General features: G+C 32.3%; 2 protein-coding genes across 2 annotated transcripts; one reads left to right on the top strand and one right to left on the bottom strand.

Moving 5' to 3' along the window:
• Positions 1-2,165: 2,165 nt before the first annotated feature.
• LOC133185033 (leucine-rich repeat-containing protein 74A-like) lies at positions 2,166-11,490 on the bottom strand. The gene is made up of 14 exons (XM_061320096.1): positions 11,091-11,490; positions 9,105-9,337; positions 8,340-8,447; positions 7,350-7,443; positions 6,730-6,779; positions 6,429-6,510; positions 6,208-6,293; positions 5,812-6,006; positions 5,603-5,695; positions 4,717-4,834; positions 4,409-4,545; positions 4,200-4,294; positions 2,838-3,195; positions 2,166-2,730 (listed from the first exon to the last, which is right to left on the bottom strand). Exons 1-14 carry the CDS (start codon positions 11,488-11,490, stop codon positions 2,557-2,559), a joined length of 2,223 nt encoding a protein of 740 aa, XP_061176080.1. The 3' UTR covers positions 2,166-2,556.
• Positions 11,491-17,773: 6,283 nt separating this feature from the next.
• LOC133185977 (protein lin-41-like) lies at positions 17,774-18,349 on the top strand. Its single transcript, XM_061321264.1, has one exon. It carries the CDS (start codon positions 17,792-17,794, stop codon positions 18,320-18,322), a length of 531 nt encoding a protein of 176 aa, XP_061177248.1. The 5' UTR covers positions 17,774-17,791; the 3' UTR covers positions 18,323-18,349.
• The last annotated feature ends 6,194 nt before the right edge of the window (positions 18,350-24,543 follow it).

Below are 24,543 nucleotides of genomic sequence, written 5' to 3'. Positions count from 1 at the left end.
AAACAAGTTTTATTGAAATCGGACAAAAACTATAGAAGTAGCATTTTGAAGGGAAAAAAAAGTGGTGCAGCAACACACATCCATTAAACAGCATGGTTCTTTTATGTACCATCTTCTTGCTGTATTTTTTTTTCCAATTATAATTTGTAAGATTTATTTGTAGTTAATATAGTTAGTTTCCTTGAAGTTGTATTGGTAATACATGTATATACATAGTCATTATGTCTCTCATTGAACCTAGTCAGATTAATATTGAACCATTGTTTGCCTGCCTTTATATCCCAGCAAATTAATATTTTGTTTAATATGTTGTCTTTTTACGTCATTTATATGATTAATTTCACTCATATTACGCTGTTCCTTTTATTTTATTGTGTACAAGATTCAGCAAAAAACTAGCTGCGAATTACCAGTTTGGACATGAACTGCACTTAAATAAAAATGTGGATATAAAAATGTTTACATACATACATGCAGATGGACAAGGAACAGCTTACCATAGCAAGAGTTCTTCTTGCCCAAGGGTCATGAAGCAGATCTTAATCTTAAGTCAACATTTATTTCTTTATAAAATGAATATGATTTTTAAACTGACCCATAAAATTAACGTACGAAATGAAAGGGGAACAATTTTCAATTACATTTCAATTTTCATTTATTTTCTTCGATAAAACTTTAAGTCAATGTACAAATTCTGACAGATCTAAAACTGCTTGATTGTGGACCAGTAGAGCTAAACAGTATCCGTCATGATGCTACAAATTCTCCCTCAAATCTAGAAATTACCACTGATTCAATTTGCTGTATTGAAAGCATATCAACAAATTCTGACTCAGTATCTATCTGGAGGACTCAACAGAAATATATGCATTAAAATAAAGCAAAGATAAATAATGATTCAGATTGCATTAAATATTCATAAATGATATCCGGATTGCAGATAAAATTCTACTAAATATTCATTATATTTAGTTGCAGTGTTTCGAAGGCATAATGTTCAATTTCAATGGTGTCTTATGTACGTATATGGTGAGAGCACAGTCACTAATTTTATTCTTCATCGAGTTCAGCCTGTGAGAAATTACAGTTTACTTAGTACACAAACTGCAATGAACCACTGTTTCAGTGGCCAATCAATATCCGTCATTCTTTCTGAACAGGAAATAAATAATTTAAAAAGTAACTATGACAACAATGTTCAACGAAATCCAAAACCTCTATGTAACTTTTGTATATTCAACGTTTGTACCAAGTTTAAACGAAATCGGACCACAACTCTAGGAGGAGTAGCATTATAAAAATATACTACTAATTATTCTCTTTTGGTAGTCATGATAACGACGTATCCCTTGGAAACACAAGAGGTGTGAGGTGCCATGGACGAGTAGGCATCCGCTGTCGACAAGTCACACCCAGCGTAGAGCCCTTGGTCGGGTAAACGGTTTAACCCGTAGTTACATTTGTGTGAAAATGATGTTCTAACAATCGGTATTAAGAAAGTCAATCAACAGTCGACCTAATGATGGGTTGTTTCTGCAAACAAGGCCACTGTAACGAATTTATATTTTGCAAAAGGTTGACTATAAAAGAGATTGTTGATTCCCTTTTTACATCAGCTTATTTGTCAGTAGCCTGTCCTGGTTTAGAAATTCATCGTATATGTTAAACATGCTCTTGTAAGTCAAATGCGAGACAAAAACAATATATTGCTACATAAATAAGGGAAAATGACGTTAGACGAGTTGATGTCATTTCATTTGTAATAAAATTTAGTTGGCACGTATGTGGTTTGCCACCAATGTTTGTTTCTAGTGCAATATCAAAATATGAAACAGATGTGTCAGACTTTGTGATGTCTTTTTTTTTGGGGGGGGGGGGGTCAGTGGGATATATAAAATCAATCTTTGAATGAAAATGAATATTGCTTAAATTGAACAAACGTCGTCGATATACATACATTTGTCGATTTTTTTGGTCTCAATTTAATTTAACCTAAAACAAAATGATGTTTCTCAAAACTTTTTTTTTGTTTTTATAAGCTGCTTTAAATACTTGAACTGTTATTCATATACACATTATTGTCTACTGTGACTGCCATTCAGCTGAAGCTTGAAGTTACAGAAAAAAAATGTTATGAAAGTTTATAGTAGCATGCTTCTTATATATCTAAAAAATACTATTAAAGAAAAAACCCAGGAATAATATCAGATTATTAGGAGATAGATCAATGAAGTACTTAATTAATACATTCCTCGGTATCAAAAAAAAGCAAATATTTAGAGAGAAACGACAAATTAAAATACATATGAAGTGTTCTCCTAAAATAACATGCAAGTGCTAATTCTTCGATGGGGAAACCTTTTTTTATCAGTCCCCGACAATCTTTGTACAAAAAAGTCAAATAACTCATGGCTACGTTCTCTGACTCGGAAAGTGTATACACCAATAACCATACATTTTGTTTTTGGACCACTATAAGTATACGGTATTCGTTGTGTTTTACGTTAAATTTCACCATCAGCTTAATGATGCTGGTACATAAACAGACGCTAAATATTATGCCGGTACATTTACAGACATCCATGAATGTCCGTCCTCATGTTTTTTGCCGGTGGTGCTTTTTCTCTTCTTCTTCCTCACACTCTTCTTAACTGATTTACTAGAAACTCCCAGCGGGGCACACATCGACAATGTTGGTCCAGGTTTTTTAGATGGCACAATTTGTTTAATCTGATAGAAAAAAAATCATTTGAATTATTTCATTTTTTTACCCAGATTACCATATTTCTCATTAAAATGTATCAGATCTTACAATGGTATATCCCTTCAAACTTTACCTGCAGAGGCGGTGTTTGAGTTTGTTGTGTTTCTTGAGAGTATGGGATTTGAGGAAGAGAAAAGACAGATCGTTTGCTAGTAGTTCGTTTGGGAGGAAGAGAGAGGATAGATCGTTTACTATTCATTCGTTCCAGAGACCCCCTGAGTGACACTGTTGAGTTGGACACATTGCTCTGTGCGGTCTGAGGGCGGGATATTTGCGATATCTCGTCTTCGAGTTCTGACAGCACTTCTACCGGAAGTTTAACGTTAAGAACTCTCTTATGATACTCTCTCCTTTTTTCTCTTTTTCTGCGCTCGGCTATTTTCCTGTTTCGTTCGGTTAAGATCTGACGCTTGACCTCTTCCACAAGTTTCCTGTTACAAGAAATAAAATGATAAGGTATTTTATGATAAAAAAAAATATCTTTGTCAACTTTCGTAAGAATTTTTTCTCAATCTTCAACATTTTATTAAGTAACCTTCCATTCAATTTCCAACGAAATGCAAAAGAAGATGGGTGAACAAGGCGTGCAGAATGCCTATAGCTTCAGATATTAAAAAATCATATTCAATTTGTGAATTAAGTATTTAAAGTAAAGTTCTCATTATTGAAATTTATGAAATTGTGATCAAAACTTTTCTGAGAAAAAAAATCTCGGAAAAAATTATTCTTATATTAAAAAAATAAAATGGTATTTGTGGGATTCGAACCCCCTAACAATAAAAATCCGGAGTACCATATTGCTTTAAGACTAACACGCAAATACTATGCTACACAGCTCCTGATGAATAGTGGCATTTAAATCATGTTTGTGTTATGACCCTTGAATATATGGACTTCAAGTATTTCCCGGAAAGATGCGAATGCATTGTCATAAAAGTGTACTTTTAAGGTATAGTGAGCCCTTGCTCCATGTTTTTGTAAACCAAAAAGTGTATATTTTTATGCAAACTTTTAGGATTAACTTTCCAAAAAATGGAGCGAAGACCCACTCATATCGAAAATTTTGTTGAAGTATGAGAAAACGATCCTTTTTGTCCTCTTTAGTGTGTGTATGCTATTTTGTAGGCAAATAATTGCAGTCTTTGTGAGAGTTTTGTAAATTGTAGAGATTTTACAAAAAGTATACTTTAATGTTAGATGAAATATCAAAGAAAATTTTGATTTAATTGAGATTTTATTTTTCACTTCATGTTTGTCCCACTATAGGCACTTCGCCCACCTTGTTCACCCATCTTCTTTATCAAACTATGTCTTAATATTATATCATTAAAAATAAAAATACGTATAATTATGTGTCAAAGTCGATTCTTTCTCTACCATTACTTAATCTAAAATTACGTATACAAACACAAATGCAGTTTTAAAATGATCCTACTTGTAATCAATTCCTCTGGAATCACCAGTTGACCTCGTAGAAATAGTTTGAGCAAGAGATTCTAGCTCATAGCGAAACAACGGCAGACCTGTTTTCTATAATTGATAAAACAAAAAAAAAATATACATGTATTGGTCAAGATTGTGCATTAAAATGAGAACGATAAAATCAAAGAATGGTGCAATATTGTTTTATAAGTAAATCATTACCTTCAGTCTATTCTTAAACTCCTTTTGAGAAACATTAATTTGCGCAGATTTATCAAATGCCCGAAGCAATTCAAGGGGACGTAATCCAACAGACTTCATGTAGGAAATGACTTTCTCCATGGCGGTTATTTCACGTTCTGAAGTCAACAGATCAAGAATGAACCAAAGAAAAAACAACAAAACCGTCAATTCTTGATGTAAATGTATGTTCTATGGCGATATACTTCCTTACTTCGAAAAAATATCAAATATAGCTTGGTCTGCAATTTAGTGACTTTTGCTAAAAATAATTTGGAATGTACACTGACCCTTTCTTTCTCCAAGAACATCGCTAGACCTGACCACTCCTCCATGTATAAACTGCAGCTTTCGCTTATTCATTAACATAATCGCCAGTAATTCGGTCTCACCAAGAACAGCAACGTCCTTAATTCAACAAAGACATCAATTAAAGTGAGTTTTATTGACGACACATGACTTGTCAATTTTTTCAAGTGATATTTTGAATATTTTGGGCGAAGTGAATCATGAAATATGGAGATAACGAACAGTAATCAAGCTCAAGGTCCATCAAAACAACATAAATCGAGAACAGAGCAAATATGGACCTCCAAAAACATCAGAGGTGGAATCAGGTGCCATGGAGGAGTAAGCATCCCCTGTCGACCGGTCACACCCGCTATGTGCTCATTGCTATGATCAGACGGACGAAGAAAAATCCGTAGACAATTCTATGTATGGAAAATATTACAAAGTCGACATGCTGCATTTTATTTAAATACACCGAAGAATTTTTTTATTCCAAAGATTTATCTAAAGGGGAAACTAGTATATCTGTGTACATATGTATTTTTTGATCAAACAGTTCATTGAAAAGAATGTTATATATAGCGTAAATAAGCCTTCAACACTCATGATCTTTCACACAAACTTAATATGTACAAGCCAATCTGTAGATTTGAAGCAGAAAATAGATCAATTAACATTTAAGAAAAAAGAACTATAACTCTTACCATAATATCAGTATAAAATAGACTCTACACCAAAACATGTTCACGAAAAGTTAGTTGTAAATAAGGCTCAGTATTTCTTTATTACAGTTAGATAAAACATGCTTTTGCTGCTATATGTACCTCACAACATATCTAAAGAATATGTATAATAGACATTAAGCAGTCCTAACATGATACCTACAATCAGGTCAAGAACACGGACTTTGCTGGTCTCACTAGACACTGCAAGCAACAGATCCATCGCTCCAGTCGTAGTCAAAGGATTGTTCCCAATCTATGAGATGAAAAATAAAACAGCATCAAAACTTAAAATGCACTCAATTTAATTTTAATTTCATTATTTTTTTAAAACAAAAGCTATGTGTGTTTTAAAGTTATATAGAAGACAACCTTTAGCACTTGAAGAGTTTTGTTTGCTGCAAGTCCTTTTGAGATGATCCATGCTCCGTTCCAGTTGATGTTGTTGTGAGTGATATCTAGTGACGTCAGCGTCGTGTTCGATTTCAGACATTTGGACACAGCTACCGAGCCGTCATAGAGGAGACCATTCCAGGCTAGATTTATGGAGGTCAGAGTTGAGTTTATCTAAAGAATTATTGTCAACATGTAACTTTTGTTCTCTATACAGTAATGTAGTTTTGATGTATTATTTCTGATAGTAAGCAGTGAAATAAATTACACAAATTTCTCAAATTCATACGTTTAAAAAATCGATCAATTTTACATTCAAATACTTTGTCTGTATGTCTTATTTGCTAAAATATTGGACAGATTGTATTTCCCTACCTCAAGGGCCTTCAGTAACCCAACTGTACCTCTACCTCTTAGCTGATTCCAGCTTAAATCTATTTCTTGTATACGCTTGTTTTCGGCTAAAATCAAATGACTCAAGTTTAGAACCGTTGTTCCAAAATGAAGCATGATATTATAGAATTCTTGAAGGTGTAAAATCGGAGGCGGTAGAATTGGCTAACCACAGATTGATCAAGATGAAAAGTTAAAGTTACCTAGAGCAGCACCTAGAGTTAGTCCACTTTCCTCGCAGAAAGCATTGTTGCTAAGATTTATTGTCAGCAAGGTCGAGTTTTTCTGAGAAAAATAAATGAAGAAGGTGGGTAGATAATTGTAATGTTACTTCAAAGAAATTCTCTTTTTGTAAAAACATTTAATGTTTGTGTGTGCGATTTGTCCTTTTGAAGATTTTTTTTTTCATTTTTATTTCATACAAATTTTTAAAGTTTATAAAATTCAACTAAACAATGTTTTAATGATATTATTTACTTCAAAACAACATGAAAGTTATATTACCGCTAATCCAGAGGCCAGGAGGTACACGGCTTTATAATCTAATTTGTTCCCTACAATACATAATTATAAGAATTAAACTATTAAGATCAATGCATGAAGGTTCAAGACATTTAATGCATCAGTTGAAATCAAAACACAATGTTTCATATCACAGTTATCTCTTCAGAGCCTCTTTAGAGCTATGTAATTTTATTTAAACTATGTATTTTGAATTTATCTTCATTGAAGCTAATGGCCGTTTTATCAATCACTTAACACCTACAACTTCATTAAATGTAATGAAGCTTATATATATGCAATTATAAAACATTAAGCAACAAGTTTAAAGGAAACATATATTTATGAAAGAAGATTCAAGGTTGGAAAATTCTTATTACTTCATTACTTGTTTATGAAAGAAGATTCAAGGTTGAAAAATTCTTATTATGCATTACATGTTTATGAAAGAAGATTCAAGGTTGGAAAATTAATTCTTATTACTTCATTACTTCAAGTTAAAACCATATTTTACTTTTCAACACGAAAATATTTAACATTAATGAAAAGGCCAGCAAGATGATTTCAAGAAATATGGATCAGAAATATTTGCAAGAACTTTGAAAAATAAATTTCACCATTACCTGACAGATCTAGATGGTGTAAAATTTTATTGTAGGCCAGTGCATGTGACAAGGTATTCATGGAGACGTAAGTTAAACCATTGCTGGATAAATTCTGTACCAAAAAGTACACAAAAATGAGGCATATTTTTAAAGAGATTGCAAGAGTCTTTTGACATTAATCCTGTTATCGACTGAAATAGTGAATATTTACAAATGTACTATTATATAATACACATTGGCTTATTATATTATTACAGATGTAGAATTTAATTGAAACAATTTGATTCTTGAAAAGGAGAATACTTACATTTTTTTAACTGAATTTGAAAAAAAAATGAATATATAACATTTATGGATACTGTTACTAACTTATGTGGAATCATATTTGATAATTTGAAGCTAAAACAAAATAATTTTCTACCCTGATAAGTTTGATGAGTATATGTCTTGCAGAAAGCTTAATCTTACCAGTCTCGATATCACAATGTTATCTCACAGACAACGTAATCTTACCAGTCTCGATATCACAATGTAATCTTACAGAAACTTTAATCTTACCAGTCTCTATATCACTTTGCTATCTTATAGAAAGCTTAATCTTACCCATTTCGATATCACTGTGTTATCTTACAGAAAGCTTAATCTAACCAGTCTCGATATCACTTTGTTATCTTACAGAAACCTTAATCTTACCAATATGGATATCACTATGTTATCTTACAGAAAGCTTAATCTTACCAATCTCGATATCACTTTGTTATCTTACCGAAAGCTTAATCTTACCCATTTCGATATCACTTTGTTATCTTACAGAAAGCTTAATCTAACCAGTCTCGATATCACTTTGTTATCTTACAGAAACCTTAATCTTACCAGTCTCGATATCACAATGTTATCTTACAGAAACCTTAATCTAACAAGTCTCGATATCACAGTGTTATCTTACAGAAACTGTGATCTTATCAGTCTCGAAATCACAATGTTGTCATGCAGAGTCCTTAATCTTACCAGTCTCGATATCACAATGTTATCGGTTAGGAGCTGAGCAACATACACACATCCTTCGTCTCTGATATCACAATGAGACAGATTAAGATTTTGTACACGGAGATTGTCCTACAAGAGTAAAATTCATGTCAGCCACTTCTTGTTTTGTGAATTAAAATATTTTACACTTTGATCGTAATAATAATAGCATTTAAAGCCACAGTTATAAAATGTCCATGGGTAGGTGGTAGGGCTGAGTATTGAGCAAAAAATATCGATACTATACGATGTTTTATAAAGCGATATACTATATACTTGATTCTTTAACAAGTCTATCAAAAAATAAATTTATTCAAAAATGAGTGATTTCTAATCCATTTCGAAGTTCTTGTTTCACTGTCATTACACAATACACTTCAAATTCAAACTTTTAATGACTGTCAAACCAACAAATTAAAATATAGTAATTTATGTACTTTGTAAATGTTTAAATCATTATTGATCAATTTTGATTCAAAACAGTTAAATTTAATCTTTGGTGATTTAAATTCTCAACTTCTTCACAAATTTATTTTAAAAAACCTGCCTGTCCGATACGTATTGGGATTTATTTTTTCGATACGATACATTCTTAAATATCGGTACGTATCGGTATATCATTATTGATACAACCCTAGTGGGGGAAAGGGGGGGGTGATTGTTTACTATAATACATGAACATATATTTTAGACCTTGAATTTTTAAATTGCTATATTAACGAAACAAAAAGATCAGATGATCATTACCACTAAAGCCACACAGAGAGGTTTAATATCCCTGGCACTGAGGCATCGATAGGCAACAGAGAGGGTCTTCTTCTCCAGCTCTTGTAGAATCCTTTTCTGAGGGGGGACGTGACCATATTTTGAACAAGCTTCAATATACCTCTGTCTACAGATAAGGTAGTCGCTCTCTCCAAAGTCATTTTCTATTAACAAAATCAATAGTAGTTGTTGACGAAGCTCTGTTTGTGATGAATCTATTATTAAAATTTGCAAAATGTGTTCTTTCTGATTAAATGAGAAACATGTTAATTGACGGAAATTAAAACTATTTTACAAAAATTGGCATATTGAGCTATTTGCTCTGTAAATAGAGGTATTGTTTTCAGAAAAGGCATGAATTCGAAACATTGTTAGCTTATTTTTTGTGTCGCCTGCAGAGCAGAGCGACACTTCGAGATCACTTTATCCGATGTCTGTCTGTCTGTCCATCTGTCTGTAACATCCTATATCCTGAGAACTGTAAGAGTTATGGATTTAATATTTTGCATATGTATAGCTTGGTACTATGGCTTTTGTAAAATACCAAGATTACCTAGCTCTTGACCTTTAATTTGAACTTAGCCTTTTAACTACTATTCAAAATAGTTCACAGAGCCGATATACAGCTTATTTTTGACAATTAAGAGGAGAGCTGTGCTATTTAGCATGTTCACTGATTGACATAAGATACAAGTATCCAGCGTGAAAGTCTACATGACCTTGACTTCCTTTGCATAAATACATCGAACCGTTGAATCAAAACCTGCCTTTTGAATTTTAAGAGGCAGTTTCGATAACTAGCATATATTTCGCATGTTTATGAGCTCATGACACTGTACTTTGAAACTTATAATATACTATTACACTTAAAAACACATACTATGAAATACATCGGGATCGGTATACCAAATTGGATCGTACTTCAAAAGCTGTATACTGACAGACAAGAAACTCTCTCTCTCTCTCTCTCTCTCTCTCTCTCTCTCTCTCTCGTCATGAATCTAGGGGTTTCTTGCAGACGACTGACGTAAGTAAATATTACTGCATATTTTAATTTTTTTTTGTATGGTAAATGGTGATTACTGAAAAAGTATCAATAATTATATAGTACATAATCTTATTTAATATGTTTATTTGATTGGATACATCATAGTAGAGATGAGAAATTACAGATATTTTTTTTATCTTAAACTATGAGAAAAATAATACCTTGTGATATATAAGAGTAATTGTTTATTTGGAAATTTAACTAATGAGAATTTTATTAATCAGCTGAATAATTCATCAATATCTGATCCATTGCTGTGTGTATTGTTTTTGTTTTCATTCAATCGTGATATTTTTAAACAGAAATATTTCACACAGGAGCCGGGATAAAGAACGGAGAGAATCGATTATTCTTTAACATGCTTTGCAAATTACTTTGAATTTCAATAAAAGATGTATAACTCACATAATTAAACGATTTTAGACTTTTATTTCAAATTCAAGGTATTTTATGGAATATTTTATTTCTAATTGCTTGTTTATATAGAAGCAAAAAAAAAATAATTTAATACATTTAGTTCTTATATTAGTTAGCAATATATTTCACTAGTTACGAGTTTCATTCTTGGTAACGATCAACTATAAATTTCAAGGGACATAAAATAGACTAATGCTAATACCTGACTATAGGATTAGATAATGCCATAAAGCTTCAGTCTCATCTCTTAATATATACACATATATAACACATATATTAAAATCGTTTATTTTAATTTATGATAATATACATAATTTTGTAATATTTTTATTAAAAGAGATTTTACTTAAAGACAACTTAAAATCTTAAAATAAAATATTCAGTCTTATTAAATTGTTTCGCAGATACCATAACTATGAGACTATTCTAACATGGATTGCAAAACATGATCTACTAGTATTTTGTGAGAATCTGAATGACTTTAAAAAAAATATTTTTTTTACCTGTTTTAAATGGACCGTCTTCTAAATCAGTGTCATAAAAGTCACTGTCGTTTCTGTCCTCTTCATTTTTCATCACAATATTTTCATTGGCCTCGTCGCTTTCATCTGAATTACTGCACGTATAGCTTTCCGTTATCTTGTTTTCTTCACCCTGTTCGTTTTTTATTTTCTCTAGCTCCTCTAAGACTGTTTGGAAATCAGTTTCTCCGAGTAATTGGGCCGTTCTGTTTTCAGTTTCATTGATATCATGGTTTTGTTCTTTGTGCATTTCTCCTTTCTCGTCTCCATCTTCAAAATCTGAGACTTGGTTTTTCTCTTCGTTGTATAACTCACTTATTCTTAAGTCGTTGGAATCATTTACCTCTGCAACTTTTGGTGAAATAGACTTTGAAACTGACATTTTAATTCTGTGAGTGATAGTTAACTGAAATTCCTACACACCTTTGGAGGATTCTGAGGCTAAATTATTGGTAATTGTATCTATTGGTTGCAGACTCATTATAAACTTGACACCCTCTTTGTCATCATTCAACTATATCGTAAACTGAAACTTTCCTAGCGACGGAGATACGTTCCAACGCTTTCATATGCATTCTCTTATTTAAAAATTCTAAATGATGAATAATTGATATCCTCTGATAATGTTTTATTGCACTCTTGTGCTTACCTATCGATATGGACTCATAAAGTGTGACAGTCCTAAACAAATTGTAACGTTAGAAGAGCAAACGGAAAAAGTAAATAAAATTTACATAAAAATTTACTTCTTAAAATTGATTATGCTCGCGACATAACAAAAGTTTTAACATTTTTGCTCAAAAATTGTCAAAGTAATCATTCTTCGTTTTGAAGAAAAAAATACAACTGAATGTTTTAAAAGCTTTTTAAAGAAGAATGTGTGATTTTCATTGGGGCGGGCGGAGAAATTTCATCTCAAAAGGGGCATAGACACTTGCATTGTTGGTTTGTTAATTGATCGTACTCAAAGCTTGCCTGAGTATCGAATAAACTGAGAGTCGTAAACACCATATGCAGATGATAGATGGATATTAGTATATAAATAAGGGAAGAAGCTGGAGTCATCTCGTTTGTCATAAAGTTAAGTTGTAAGTTGGTTCTTATCGTCTATAATCAGTAAAACATCCAAATTTGAAACAGATATGCCAGACTCTGTGGTGTCTCTTATATGCTTTCTTCTCATGTAGAATTTTTTAAATAAATTCTGCTTCATAGGAATATAAAAACAAGTGTGCTAATAAAGAAGCAAATCCTATCTTATTCTACTGTAACAATGCCTTTCTAAAGCGAGTCTATGAAAAGACAATCTATATTTCAAAAGGAGGTGAATAACATTTTATGGTAGGCTTTTTTTCCATAGACAATACTGTAATTCAAGCTAATCGGACAGGTATTTATAACCTGAACATTTTGACGGCATTTTCAAAGAAAGAATTTTAATCTAGAATGAACATATCAATAAGTCTTTGTTTTACATCTACATAGTATTGTTTGGGGTTGCTGGCATTTTGATACCAGGCATTGTTGAAGCCAAGAATTTAGAATATAGGAAGACATACATTTCTTCGTATAAACTGTTGAATATGCAATTGCAACTTTTCAAATCTTTACTTTGGAAATCATTTATTCTGCTTTTTTCTCTTTTTTGATAAATTATTTTTTTCGTCCTAGGTGTTCAAGTATTTAAAAATGCAAAAAATTACCCTCAATTTTTCATATTACTTTTATTTTCCCCAACCGGAGATACCGAAGAGATTTATAAGTTTCCTCTCTCTCTGTCCGCCTGTCTGTCGCGATCGATATTTGTCCCACTTAGTTTTCCTTACACGCTAACAGATTTTGTTAAAAGTTTTTTTTCTACACCAATGACGTTCATGTGATTTATGATACATGCATTCGTTTCTTACGGTAGACTCAATATCCATTATCACAATAAATAATTTATAATAAATAATAGAAGTATTTAACATAAAATACATGTATAAACATTTCATTAATATTATGAAAACCTTTTGGGTTTTTTTTATTTTCCAATGCATTAAAATTTTGATGTTGGTAGAATATAATAAAAACTTGAATTAAAAAAAAACATAAATGAAGTGTGGTAATTTTTATTTGAATCGATTAAAAATTATTACTATTATTATTAAAGTCAATTTATCAAAAGTGCTAAATGGAATCCCATGAAAATCGGAAAAAAATATAATATTCATGGATGAAATTGACCCAAAAAAAAGAAGAAGAAAGAAATGAAAAGAAAAGAAAGAAATTGAATGAATACAAAAATTAAGAAAATTCTTAAACTTGATATAATTCGGGTTGGAAATTTAATTTACTATTTAAGGATACATAAGAAAAAGATTGATTCATGGACTGATCGATATTTTTTGACTGATTCTGTATAAAAATGATATACCGGTACTATAATAGGTAATAAAACCCTACAATATAAAGAAATCTTTTTCTTTAGTGCTGAAATATGCAACTTTGTGCCTTTTCTATGTAAATCTATACAAAATTTTGCGCACATTTTTAAACACCATTACAAAATCTTATAAAATTCCACATTTACTCTGGCAATATTATACAGGTTACTTTGAAAAGTGGCATTTTTGAACAGGTTCAGAATTCCACTTTTAACGCTTGCAGCAATGCATAAAAGTGTTAATGAATATTTCCAAAAGTTGAAGACTTGTTGTCCTATATACGTGATAAAAATATTTGGGAAACTATCTATTACATAATTTACATATATTGCCAAGGAAACATAGTGCATGTATTTAAAAGCAACAATTTTATTCATTTATTTTGATTAGCCATGTATTCAAAAATGACTGCAACTATAAGTTGAAATGTAACCAAATAAAAGAGACAGATCTTTGTAACATATCTGAAGGAATTAACTCGCTGTATATTTTCATTTGTTTCTCTTTTTACCGAGACATCGGTGTGGTATTTTTTCCCCACATTTCAAAGAATTGAAATTTATTCTAAAAATAGCTTTAAAATGGAAATTTTAGGAATACATGTATATATGAATCTGGAAATTATTTTGTTTCCATGGATACGCGCGTTACTCAATTTGTTTGCACACACCGTTGCAGTTACAAAATTCTACATTAAATTCTACCACTAAACGACGCAAATCGTTTTCTAACTGAGGGTAGGGCAAGTCATATATATAATATAGGGCTTATTTATTTTATCGGATTTTCGAATATATTCGAATATCCCTACAGAATAATCGAATATGAATAACCGACATTTTTGACATCCATAATTTTTTTGCTGATACTGCGTTGAAATATTGTGTAACAATATTGGTAAATAAATATACATTGATGATCAATACAAGAAATCTTGATAAATGTTCTTTGTATTTATCTAATAGAGTTTCGATACTTGTTTTTTTTTTTTTATGTATAATTCTATTAACTTGCATTGTGCATTGCATTACAAATGCTAAAAAATGGTGAAAACTTAAAAGCTATATTACACTGGATTTTTAGTACTCACACACCCATTCATTCACTCATTCACTCACTTTCACTTTTTAGAATTAATATGAAATATATATTATATAACCTTAATCGTCGTTATATTGGTTCAAAAATTCTTTATTTAAATTCTGTTATTTTATTTTTCGAAATATGTCATTGCATTTATACGATTTATTAATTTTGATTATATAATTAATATTCATATCTAGCAAATGTTCTATAAATCCTCTTTCTTTATTGCTAACGAAATATTAACAGCAGTGAAGGAGAAACTTCAGCGCTGCAGTGCTGTGAAACAACATATTTGAGAAAAGTTGTTAATCAAAAGTGAATACTGAAAATCTCCCAAAAACTTTTGGAAAATTTGAAATCACAATTTTTTTTACCAAAATCAATAGCACCAAAACGTACTACTTTTCAACATTTTATAGATCAGTGTATAAAGTTTTGACATCATTGGCAACTGCAAATAATGGAACGAAAAATTTCCTCTCTTGTCTTGGTCATCTACAAACTTACTTTGTTAAAAAAAATATTTTTTTAAACAAGTACTCTGAATTTGATATTAAAAAGATGCTTCAGTTCCTTACTGACAATATCTATGTAGTCTTTGGAAGACCTTAATAATAACTAGATGCGACTGCTTGCTGCTAAGGCAACAAGTGGTCTTCCGACCGACTCTTTGCTAAAAAAATATTCTGCAATACCTCATTAGAAACATACATCAATGTGTACAAGTACAACGGACTTTCAAATATAGACCACGATTACAAGTTTTTCCTATAAAATCCATAAGGGTACTAATTGTGTTCAATTATTAGTAGACCTGTTTTTGTATTCTTATAAAGCATAACTTATTTTAAAAAGAAAGAAAGAAAGAAAAACGCCGACATGAAAAAAGTCTTGCTGTGGCATTCAGATCGACATTTAGATATATCAATGACGTTTTATCGATTAACACATTTTATTTTCATTCATACGTTGATTTGATATATCACATTTAACTCGAAATAACACATCTGCTTCATATTTGGATATTTTACAGAGAAATATATTGTTGACAAACTTACTGCTAAACTTTATGGTAAACGTGATGACTTCATGTTTTCTATTACCAGCTTCCCTTATTTATGTAGCAATATACCATTAACACCTGCATATGGAGTTAATGTACATGTCTTCCAGTTGATTCGATTTGCAAGGCCATGTTCATCTTTCGAACAATGTTTAAAACGAGGCAGACTATTGAGAAATAAGTTGATGATATAAAGATTTCACAATTTCTTTAAAAAAAAAAAAACATTTCGCAAATTCTATGGTATATACAATGACATTGTTTATAAATATCTGTCGATAGGGTGGAATATTGACTGACGTCTTTCATATAAATTGTAAGGTCATTATTTTCATACTGAATCGAGTACAGATTTTTCCGTTTATCCGATCATAACAAATGGTATTCCGCTGGCGGTGTGACCGATCGATATGGGATGCTCACTCCTCCATGGTACCTGATCCCAACTCTGATGTTTTCGGAGGTCTATGTTTTGCTCTGACCAAAATTTGTATTGTTTCATTGAATTTTTGAGCATAATTACTGTTTTTTATGTTCAGTTTTCGTATAACAGAAAATATAATTGTACAACGATACAATTTTTAAAAAGTTAGCTTGTTAAACCTGCAAAAAGAAAAAAAAGACGTCTATAATAATTTAGCTTTGCGAATTTTTCTCTGAATTTCAATTGTAATAAAAACGATATGTGTTACATGTTCGGGTTACGCAGATGACATTGAGATCGATACCAGACACGCAGGTATGTAATATAGCAGTTTAAACTGATTACATAACGTTTTACCTTTACCAGGGATTTTGGCACACCCTTAATGTGCCAATGGGTAACATCTTTGTTTAACTTTTTGTATATAACTTGAAAAAATCTCAAATTTTTAAGAATTATTTTAAAATAAAATAAGAACTGTTGATGTTTATTGACATAGGGAATTATGTCATACAACCGACCTGAGATAAAATGTTGCCTATTGAGAGAAATGCACAAAACATTGAGAGATACTAATATTAAAATACTTCAGGTATGTCTCTACCTAAAGCAGTAAACAGGTAATATTGATTCTAGTGGTTATAAGAAAAATTATTTTCATGATTTCTGATTTATACGTCTATAATATTGCATAAAAAACTCTTACTGTCATGTAAGATCTCTGTATAACCATATGTAATGTCTTTTGTATATTAACATTCTCTTTTTCTTTATTTTTTCTTATAAAAGCTCTAAATTCCATAAAAGCAGATGGATCCTCATAACATTGAAGATTACCCACGTTGTGATCTGTGCAAAAGTGAAGCCGTTCATAGTCATTGCAACATTTGTCAACTCCATGTCTGCAAGACTTGTGTGGGGGAACATCTTTCTGATTTGTCCATGAAACACAAAGTTATGCCATACCAACAATGGATATCTACTCCTCAACATCCAAAATGTTCAGAACATGTGAATGAGTCATGTAAGCTTTACTGTGAAAAGTGTAAAAATCCCATTTGTGTGCAATGTGTTGACTCTAGAAACCATGATGGGCATAAAATATTAACGAGTGAGAAAGTGTTTGAAGTATGCAAAGTGAAATTAAGAAAAGAATTACAGGAATTAGAAAAAAATATATATCCAAAGTACGAAAAAGAAGCTCATGATTTTTATTCGGAAAATGCCAAATTTGAAGAGGATTTTAAAAACTTGAAAGATGCTATCACAACGCAGGGTGAAGCATGGCGTGCAGAAATTGATACTATAGTCGGAAAGCACCAATCAGAACTTGTTAAATTAAAAGACAAATACACTTCTGCTATCCGGGAATATGATGATAAAATTAAAGGTTCTATGTCTGCTTTAAACAAATACATACTTGATTTGAAGAAAATACTAGAATCACACGACATGTCTCCAGTTTTTACACACAATTCAAGAAATGAAGAATTTAGCGAATTACCCTGTAAACTGACAATTTCCTTGCCAAGGTTTTCGCCAAGAAAAATAGACAATCAACAACTTCTTGAACAGTTTGGTTCTTTGTCACGTTTATTAACTACAACGGAATGAAGTGTTCAGATTAGTGGATTGGAGACCTTATAATATTTACTGCAATAAATCTGATGATTTTCTTGTTTTCATGTATGGTGATGACTTTACACAGTCGAAGATCGTCCGTTATTCTTGCTCCAAAGAGACCAAAATGACCAAAGAGAAACTAACCATCCAATTTGATGATAAAGACAATTCGTTGTTCTCCATGCATGACACCAAATACATCTGTGAGAACAGAAACCTGGATTTATGTGTGGCTGACCATGACGCTCGAGCAATAGTAGTAGTAAATCAATCCGGAAAGCTAAGATTAAGATATACGGGTCTTTACTTTACCACCAAACAAGAGCCCTTTGAGCCTCGTGGAATTACTACAGATAGCAAGAGTCATATCTTAATAGCAGACCATAGTAATGAGTGCATTCACGTCCTAGATCAGAATGGACAGTTCCTACGTTATATAGATAACTGTGGTCTTCGTACTCCGTGGGGCTTATGTGTAGATACCATTGACAATCTCATTGTATCAGAGTCCTCTTATCGCACAGTAAAGAAGATAAGATATAAAAAGACTCCACAGCAGAATGTTACTATGTGCGAGTACGTCATAACATAACGAAATAAAGTAAAACTATGTTTGCAATTTTTTTGCGTTGAGTACATTCTTTTGCAAAATCAATTTAATTGTAAGGAATAAAAGAAACAGAAAACGACATGAGACCGTTTCAAGTAGTTTTCTGACCAAATGCGTGTAATGAAATACGTTTTTTTTTTTTTATCGAAGGGGTTAAGAAAGGTGTAGCCAATATATGTTTGTTTGTTTGTTTGTTGTTTAACGTCCCTCTCGAGAATTTTTTTACTCAAGTGGATACGCCACCACATGCCGCTGGAGAGCTGCAAATTTTGACCTATGCTCGGCACTGAGGGCCATTGAGCAGTGAGGGATCTTTTTCGTGTCAGCATCTACTGCGACACGGGACTTCGGTTTATACGGTCTCATCCGAAGAAGAGGTCTCCACGTCCCACAGTGGGATTCGAATCCGCGACGTAAGGATCAATTCCTTACTTTGCGACTCTAGAGCAGACGCTCTACCACTGCGCCACGCGGGCGACTTGTAGCCAATATAAGAAGTGAGGGAAACAAAAATTGAAATCTCGGCACCAAGCACCAAATAAAAAACTGTGTCCGCTGGAACACAATTGAAACTTTTTTAAAGGTATGACTAATGCCATTAAGTTTCTAGGCTAAAAGTAATTCATGTTTCGTAAGATTCCGCAGTGTGGCTACTTAGGAGTCCTCGAACCCACAATGCAATCTAATTAAAATTGGTCTCTTATTGAAATGTAGATCTCATTTCAGATTCATCTTTCATTCTGTCAGTCAGGTATCCACTTCTAAACCATAGGTGTGACTATCAGAACGCATTCGGGAAGCAATAGGTTAATACGGTAAATATGTAAATAAAAAGTTCATTTGGTACTTTTGCCATATAATTTCTCGTGTCAGTCTCATTCTCATCGGCAAATGTCATAGTGACATATATGGAGATAACGAACAGTATTCAAGCTCAAAAGTCCATTAAACAATATAAATTAGGAGCAGAGCAAACACGGACCTCCAAAACATCAGAGGTGGGATCAGGTGCCATGGAGGAGTGAGCGTCCCCTGCCGACCGGTCACACCCGCCGTGTGCTCCTTGTCATGATCGGTTAGGAGTAAAGAAAGAGGCTTGGTTGAACATTTTCTGGAACCCGCTATGTATCTTTGTAAGGATTTTTATGAAGTTTCGGAATCCAATATAGATATGGTAATTCAAATTCATTTTGGTTGTTTGGAATATTAAAAATATTCAAAACTGACATATGATTTTGAAGAATTTCTTCCTTAGAAAGGGAACTATGAGTATAAGTTGGATTATCCACTTGTAGAATTAAATCCAAGTTCCTCTAAAATACATTTAATATAATGAGCCTTACAAACAAAGACAATGTTGTTACTTGCTTTGTCAGCAGGGACCAGTACGTACTGATCATGTAATCTATCCAATTCTTTTTTCACTTCTGGATTATTGAATACAGGAGGATAGATGGTTCTCATAATGCTCATCAATCTTTTAATGCGCGATTTTAAGATACATCTGATACATTTAATCCATTCTGACAAAGTGCCAATGTCTTCTTTTTCATGTCTGACCCAACGCCTGTCGTAATCTATACAGAATCCATAATATGTATGAAATTCCGACGCCAGTTGAAGGATCGGGGTTTCCTATATTTAGGACCTTTTTAAATTAGTGATTTAAGGTCCTCATTATTAACTATATTTACGTCACAAGTAATAACGTGTCCAGCAGGACTATAGTTATAGGATGAAGAAGAACATGAACACGATGGAGGATTATGTTTCAGATATTCGATATCCAGACCCTGTAAAGCTTTCTTGTAACTAAAAAGTTTGGAAGCAATAGTCGATGTATATTTGTAGGAAATGCAAGGTGTAGTCTTGGTGGAATACAAGACTGGACCCTTTTGTGATTAAGAATATTACTTATATTAAGCGCGTCAATTCCTTTGTTGGCATATTGAAGTTTAAGGAAAAAACGGATTGTTTTAGCTGCATTTTCTTCAGTATAACGCGGGGGTTTAAAAAGCCTATGATTTGCAATATCCATAATCACAGATCCGAGCCTATATTCTGGTGACAAGGAATCAAAATGGACTTTCCTTGACCTTTTCAAGAAGACTATATTAAAGTTTCAAAGGGACAGAGTAAAGTTTGGTGTAAATAAGATGTAGACCTAACTGTTGATTTACGTAAGGTAGTAATGAATCGAAAGAGACATCGTGTATTAAAGGTTTATTGTAAGACTGATGCCCATGACTACGCTTACGTCTCTGTGTATGGTTAAAAAGTCCCATCACATTTACATTGTTACATTGTTGACTGGAAAGATTTCCAACACTATCGACATTGTCATTACATCCATAGGGAAAGGTTTGTCCCTAGTTTTCTAATCCAAAATTCTTCTCGTTTTCTACGGAAAGGTGTACTCAGTGATGGGCTGTTTGTGTGGTGGTAAATCTTTTCTAGAGTTCTAACTTTCATTGACAAAATAGAATGATCAGGTAAATTAAAATGCTTGTAGTTCAGTCTAAGATTGACCAAAGTGAGCAGAACAAAGGATTTAATTTTAATAAGAATGATGCAGCTGAAACTTAATGAAACATGACGTGGTTTTGGTGATATTCAAAAGATGTTTGAGTTCCTCAATCTCTGTCGTCTTTTGAGACGAGGTCTTTCGAATATTGCTTGGAATTCCCATGGGTACTAATTGAGCCCCCTTTCTAAGCAGAACCTATTCAAAAACTACTATATGATTAGATGAAATTTCTTACAATGAACTTCAAGTCAACATCTAGATATATTGATGAATGTCATCACTCATTAATATTCATTTCTATTTATACGTAGATTCGATATATCCCACTTAACTCGAAATAAAACACCGCAAAGTATGGCACATATCCATCATATCTGGATATTTTACTAGAGATACACACTGAAGGCAAACTAACAACTAATTTAAGGATAATTTTAATTTTAACGAATTTAACCGTTGACTTTTCCTACTTATGTAGCAATATACCATTATCACCTGCATGTTATGTTTATCTCATCCAGTTCATTCGATACGCAAGACCATGTTTTACCTTCGAAAATTCTATGGCCGATGAAATGTCAATGTTTCAAATTTAACCTATTATTAGGTCAAATGTTAACTGACGTTTTCTTTAAACAATTTTTTGGGCCTTATTTTCTCTACGGATTACTTCGTTCACCCTATCAAGACAGAGGGTTCCTACTCCACATTTGCACCTGATCCTACCTCTTATGTTGATCAGGTGTCCATGTTCGCTCTGCTCTGGATTTGTATAATTAAATTGGACATTTTAGTATAATTACTGTCCGTTATCCCTCCTTATTTTTGCACAGAAATCTAGAAAAGATTTTATTTGTGTACATCTTGCATTGAAAATTTCACTAATATTTTCATGCCAAAGATAATTAACTCTGAACAGTTACTTCAATAGTCCGTTTCTCTTTCATTTGTGAGATTTTACAACAGAAAGAGCAAAAGGTGTAAATATTCTGACTGCTTCAAATAAACAGGTGCTTTAGAGGTGCTTCATACTTCTCCATGGCACCTCCGCCTCTGATGTTTTTAGAGGTCCCTGTTTGCTATGCTCCAGATAAGTATTGTTTTAAAATAGATTTTTGAGCTTGATTACTGTTGGTTTTAACATATTTCATTAAAAAAAATATGTAGAACGTTTAGTACAATGTTGTCTTCTTAAATGATGAAGAAACCTGGACATATAACTTCAAACACCATGGATCAAACACAAACATTTAGATTCTGAATATCTGGATGCATCATGAAATATGGAGATAACGAACAGTATTCAAGCTCAAAGTCCATTAAAACTATAAAAATCGGCAGAGCAAACACAGACCTCCAAAAACATCAGAAGTGGGACCAGGTGCCATGAAGGAGTGGGCATCCCCTGCCGACCGGTCACACCCGCCATGTGTTCTTTGTCATGATCGGGAAATAACGGAAAAATCCGCCGACAATTCAGTGTGTAAATAATGGCCTAACAAATAGTTTGAAAAATGTCAGTCAGCATATGACTTAATGATAGTTTGTATTTGCTGACAGTCATTGTATCGCCCATAGAACTTACGAAATGATGACTTTAAACGAGACTGTTGATATTCTTGTTTCATCAACTTTTTTGTCAATAATTTACCTCGTTTTAGAAATTGTTCATACGTAGAGCATTCTCTTGTGTATCGAATTAACTGAAAGATGTACACCCCATATGCAGGTGATAAGAGTATATTGCTGCATAAGTAAGGTAAGTTGACGATTGAAAAGTTAAAGTCATCACGTTTATCATAAAGCTATGTTGTAAGATTACAATTAACGTCTTTTTCAAGTAAAATATCCAAATATGAAACAGATGTGTCAGACTCTGTGATATCTTTTATTTCAAGCTCACTGGGGTATATATATCGTGTCGAAATATGAATGGAAAAAACTCTTGTTAATTGATAATACGTCGTCGATATATCTAAATGTCGAGTTGAAGGTCCACAGTAAGAGATTTCTTTTTCTTATGTATAAGATTTTAAATAAATTCTGCTTCATATGAATACAAAAATAGGCCTGCTAACAATGGGGCGCAATTGGTACCCATGGGAATTCCAACAGATTGTTGGAAGACCTGGTCTCCAAAAACCATAAAGATATTATCAATCAAAAACTCAAACATCTTTTTAATATCAACTTCAGTGTATTTGTGTGTACAATCAGATTTTTTCGAACAAAATAATTTTGCAAATGACCAACGACAAGGTAAGTAAATTTACGAGTTTCATTTTTATAGAAAAGGCAGCTGTCAATTATGTCAAAAGTCCTGGACTTTAATTTATCGTGGGGAATGGTACAGAGTTGAAAAGTCGTAAGTTTTTATGTTATTGATTTTGGTAAAATTTTGTGATTTCGAATTTTCCAAAAGTTCCTTAGATTTTTTTTTCAAGTATCCATCTCTGATTTATACCACTTCTCGAACATATTGTTGCATAGTTCTCCTGAAGTTTCTCCTTCATTGTTGTTAATATTTTAGTAAGGAGTAAAGAAAGAGGCTTGGTAGAACATTTACTGGAACCCGCTGTGTATCTTTGTAAGGATTTTATGAAGTTTCGGAATCCAATATAAATATGGTAATTCAAATTCATTTTGTAAATATTAAAATATTCAAAACTGACATATGATTTTGAAGAATTTCCTTCTTAGAAAGGGAGCTATGGGTATAAGTTGGGTTTTCACTTGTAGGATTAAATCCAAGTTTTTTTTAAAATACAATTAAAATAATGATCCTTACAAACAAAGACAATGTTGTTTCCTACTTTAACAGCTGGGACCAGTATTTAACAGTTTTAAAATATTCAAGATGGAAACTTGGATTTATTTTCAAAATTATTTCAAAAGTTATACAAATTTGAAATTTTGACATTCTGTTCTCAGTTTATGGTCCTGAGACCTTGCTCCGGGGCCATAAAACCTACATGAGCTCAGTTTTAATCTCAATCTCAATTTAGTCAAAGGAATTTATGGTGGAAAAGTGAGACTGAAAAAAAGTGAGTTCATCAAAGTTTTATGGTCCGGAGCCTTTTCATACTGATCCTGACTCAAAAACTATAAGTAATAATTATACATGTAAAACGAAAACTGATCTTTATGTTCAGAGGTGATTAGCACCAAAGAGCATCTTACATCTGAGACAATGATCAGTTTGAGCTTATATCTAGAATATAAGAAAACTTCATAAAATTCCTTACAAACAAAGACATATTGCAGGGACCAGTTAATGTTCAACCACGCACCTATCCTTACTCCTCAACAAAATAACTGCTGTGAAAGGGAAAGTTCAGACGTATTGTGCTACAGCATATCCAAAAAGTGGTATAAATCAAATATGGGAAATTCAAAACTTTTCAAACATCAACAGCAATTAAACGTATGATTTTTCTACACTTTATACAACTATTCTTCAAAAAAAAAATTCCTCAAAAAAAAAAATTAAAGAGCAGGATTTTTGACGTCATAGCCAACTGTTTCCTCAATAAATATGGAAATCATAAATTTTCATATCTTGTAATTGGTCATCTACAAAATTACTCTGTTAAAAATCATCCTGATTCTACATACAAGTAATCTGAAGTTAATATTAAAAAGATGCTGAAGTTCCTCATTGACAATGTAGTCTTTG

The sequence above is a fragment of the Saccostrea echinata genome, unplaced genomic scaffold (genome assembly GCF_033153115.1).
Source record: "Saccostrea echinata isolate AGI-Se365-2 ecotype Australia unplaced genomic scaffold, CSIRO_AGI_Sech_v1 ptg000012l, whole genome shotgun sequence".
In the NCBI taxonomy this organism is placed as follows: domain Eukaryota; kingdom Metazoa; phylum Mollusca; class Bivalvia; order Ostreida; family Ostreidae; genus Saccostrea; species Saccostrea echinata.
The sequence above is the reverse complement of the archived record's forward strand: the minus strand, read 5'-3'. Positions and strand labels throughout refer to the sequence as shown.

Coding starts and splice junctions, on each gene's coding strand:
- LOC133185033 (XM_061320096.1), bottom strand. CDS start 11,490: ATGTCAGTTTCAAAGTCTATTTCACCAAAAGTTGCAGAGGTAAATGAT. Junction 8,448..9,104: donor CTCTCTGTGTGGCTTTAGTG/GTAATGATCATC, acceptor TTACTCTTGTAG/GACAATCTCCGTGTACAAAA. Junction 6,780..7,349: donor ACACCATCTAGATCTGTCAG/GTAATGGTGAAA, acceptor TATGTATTGTAG/GGAACAAATTAGATTATAAA.
- LOC133185977 (XM_061321264.1), top strand. CDS start 17,792: ATGTATGGTGATGACTTTACACAGTCGAAGATCGTCCGTTATTCTTGC.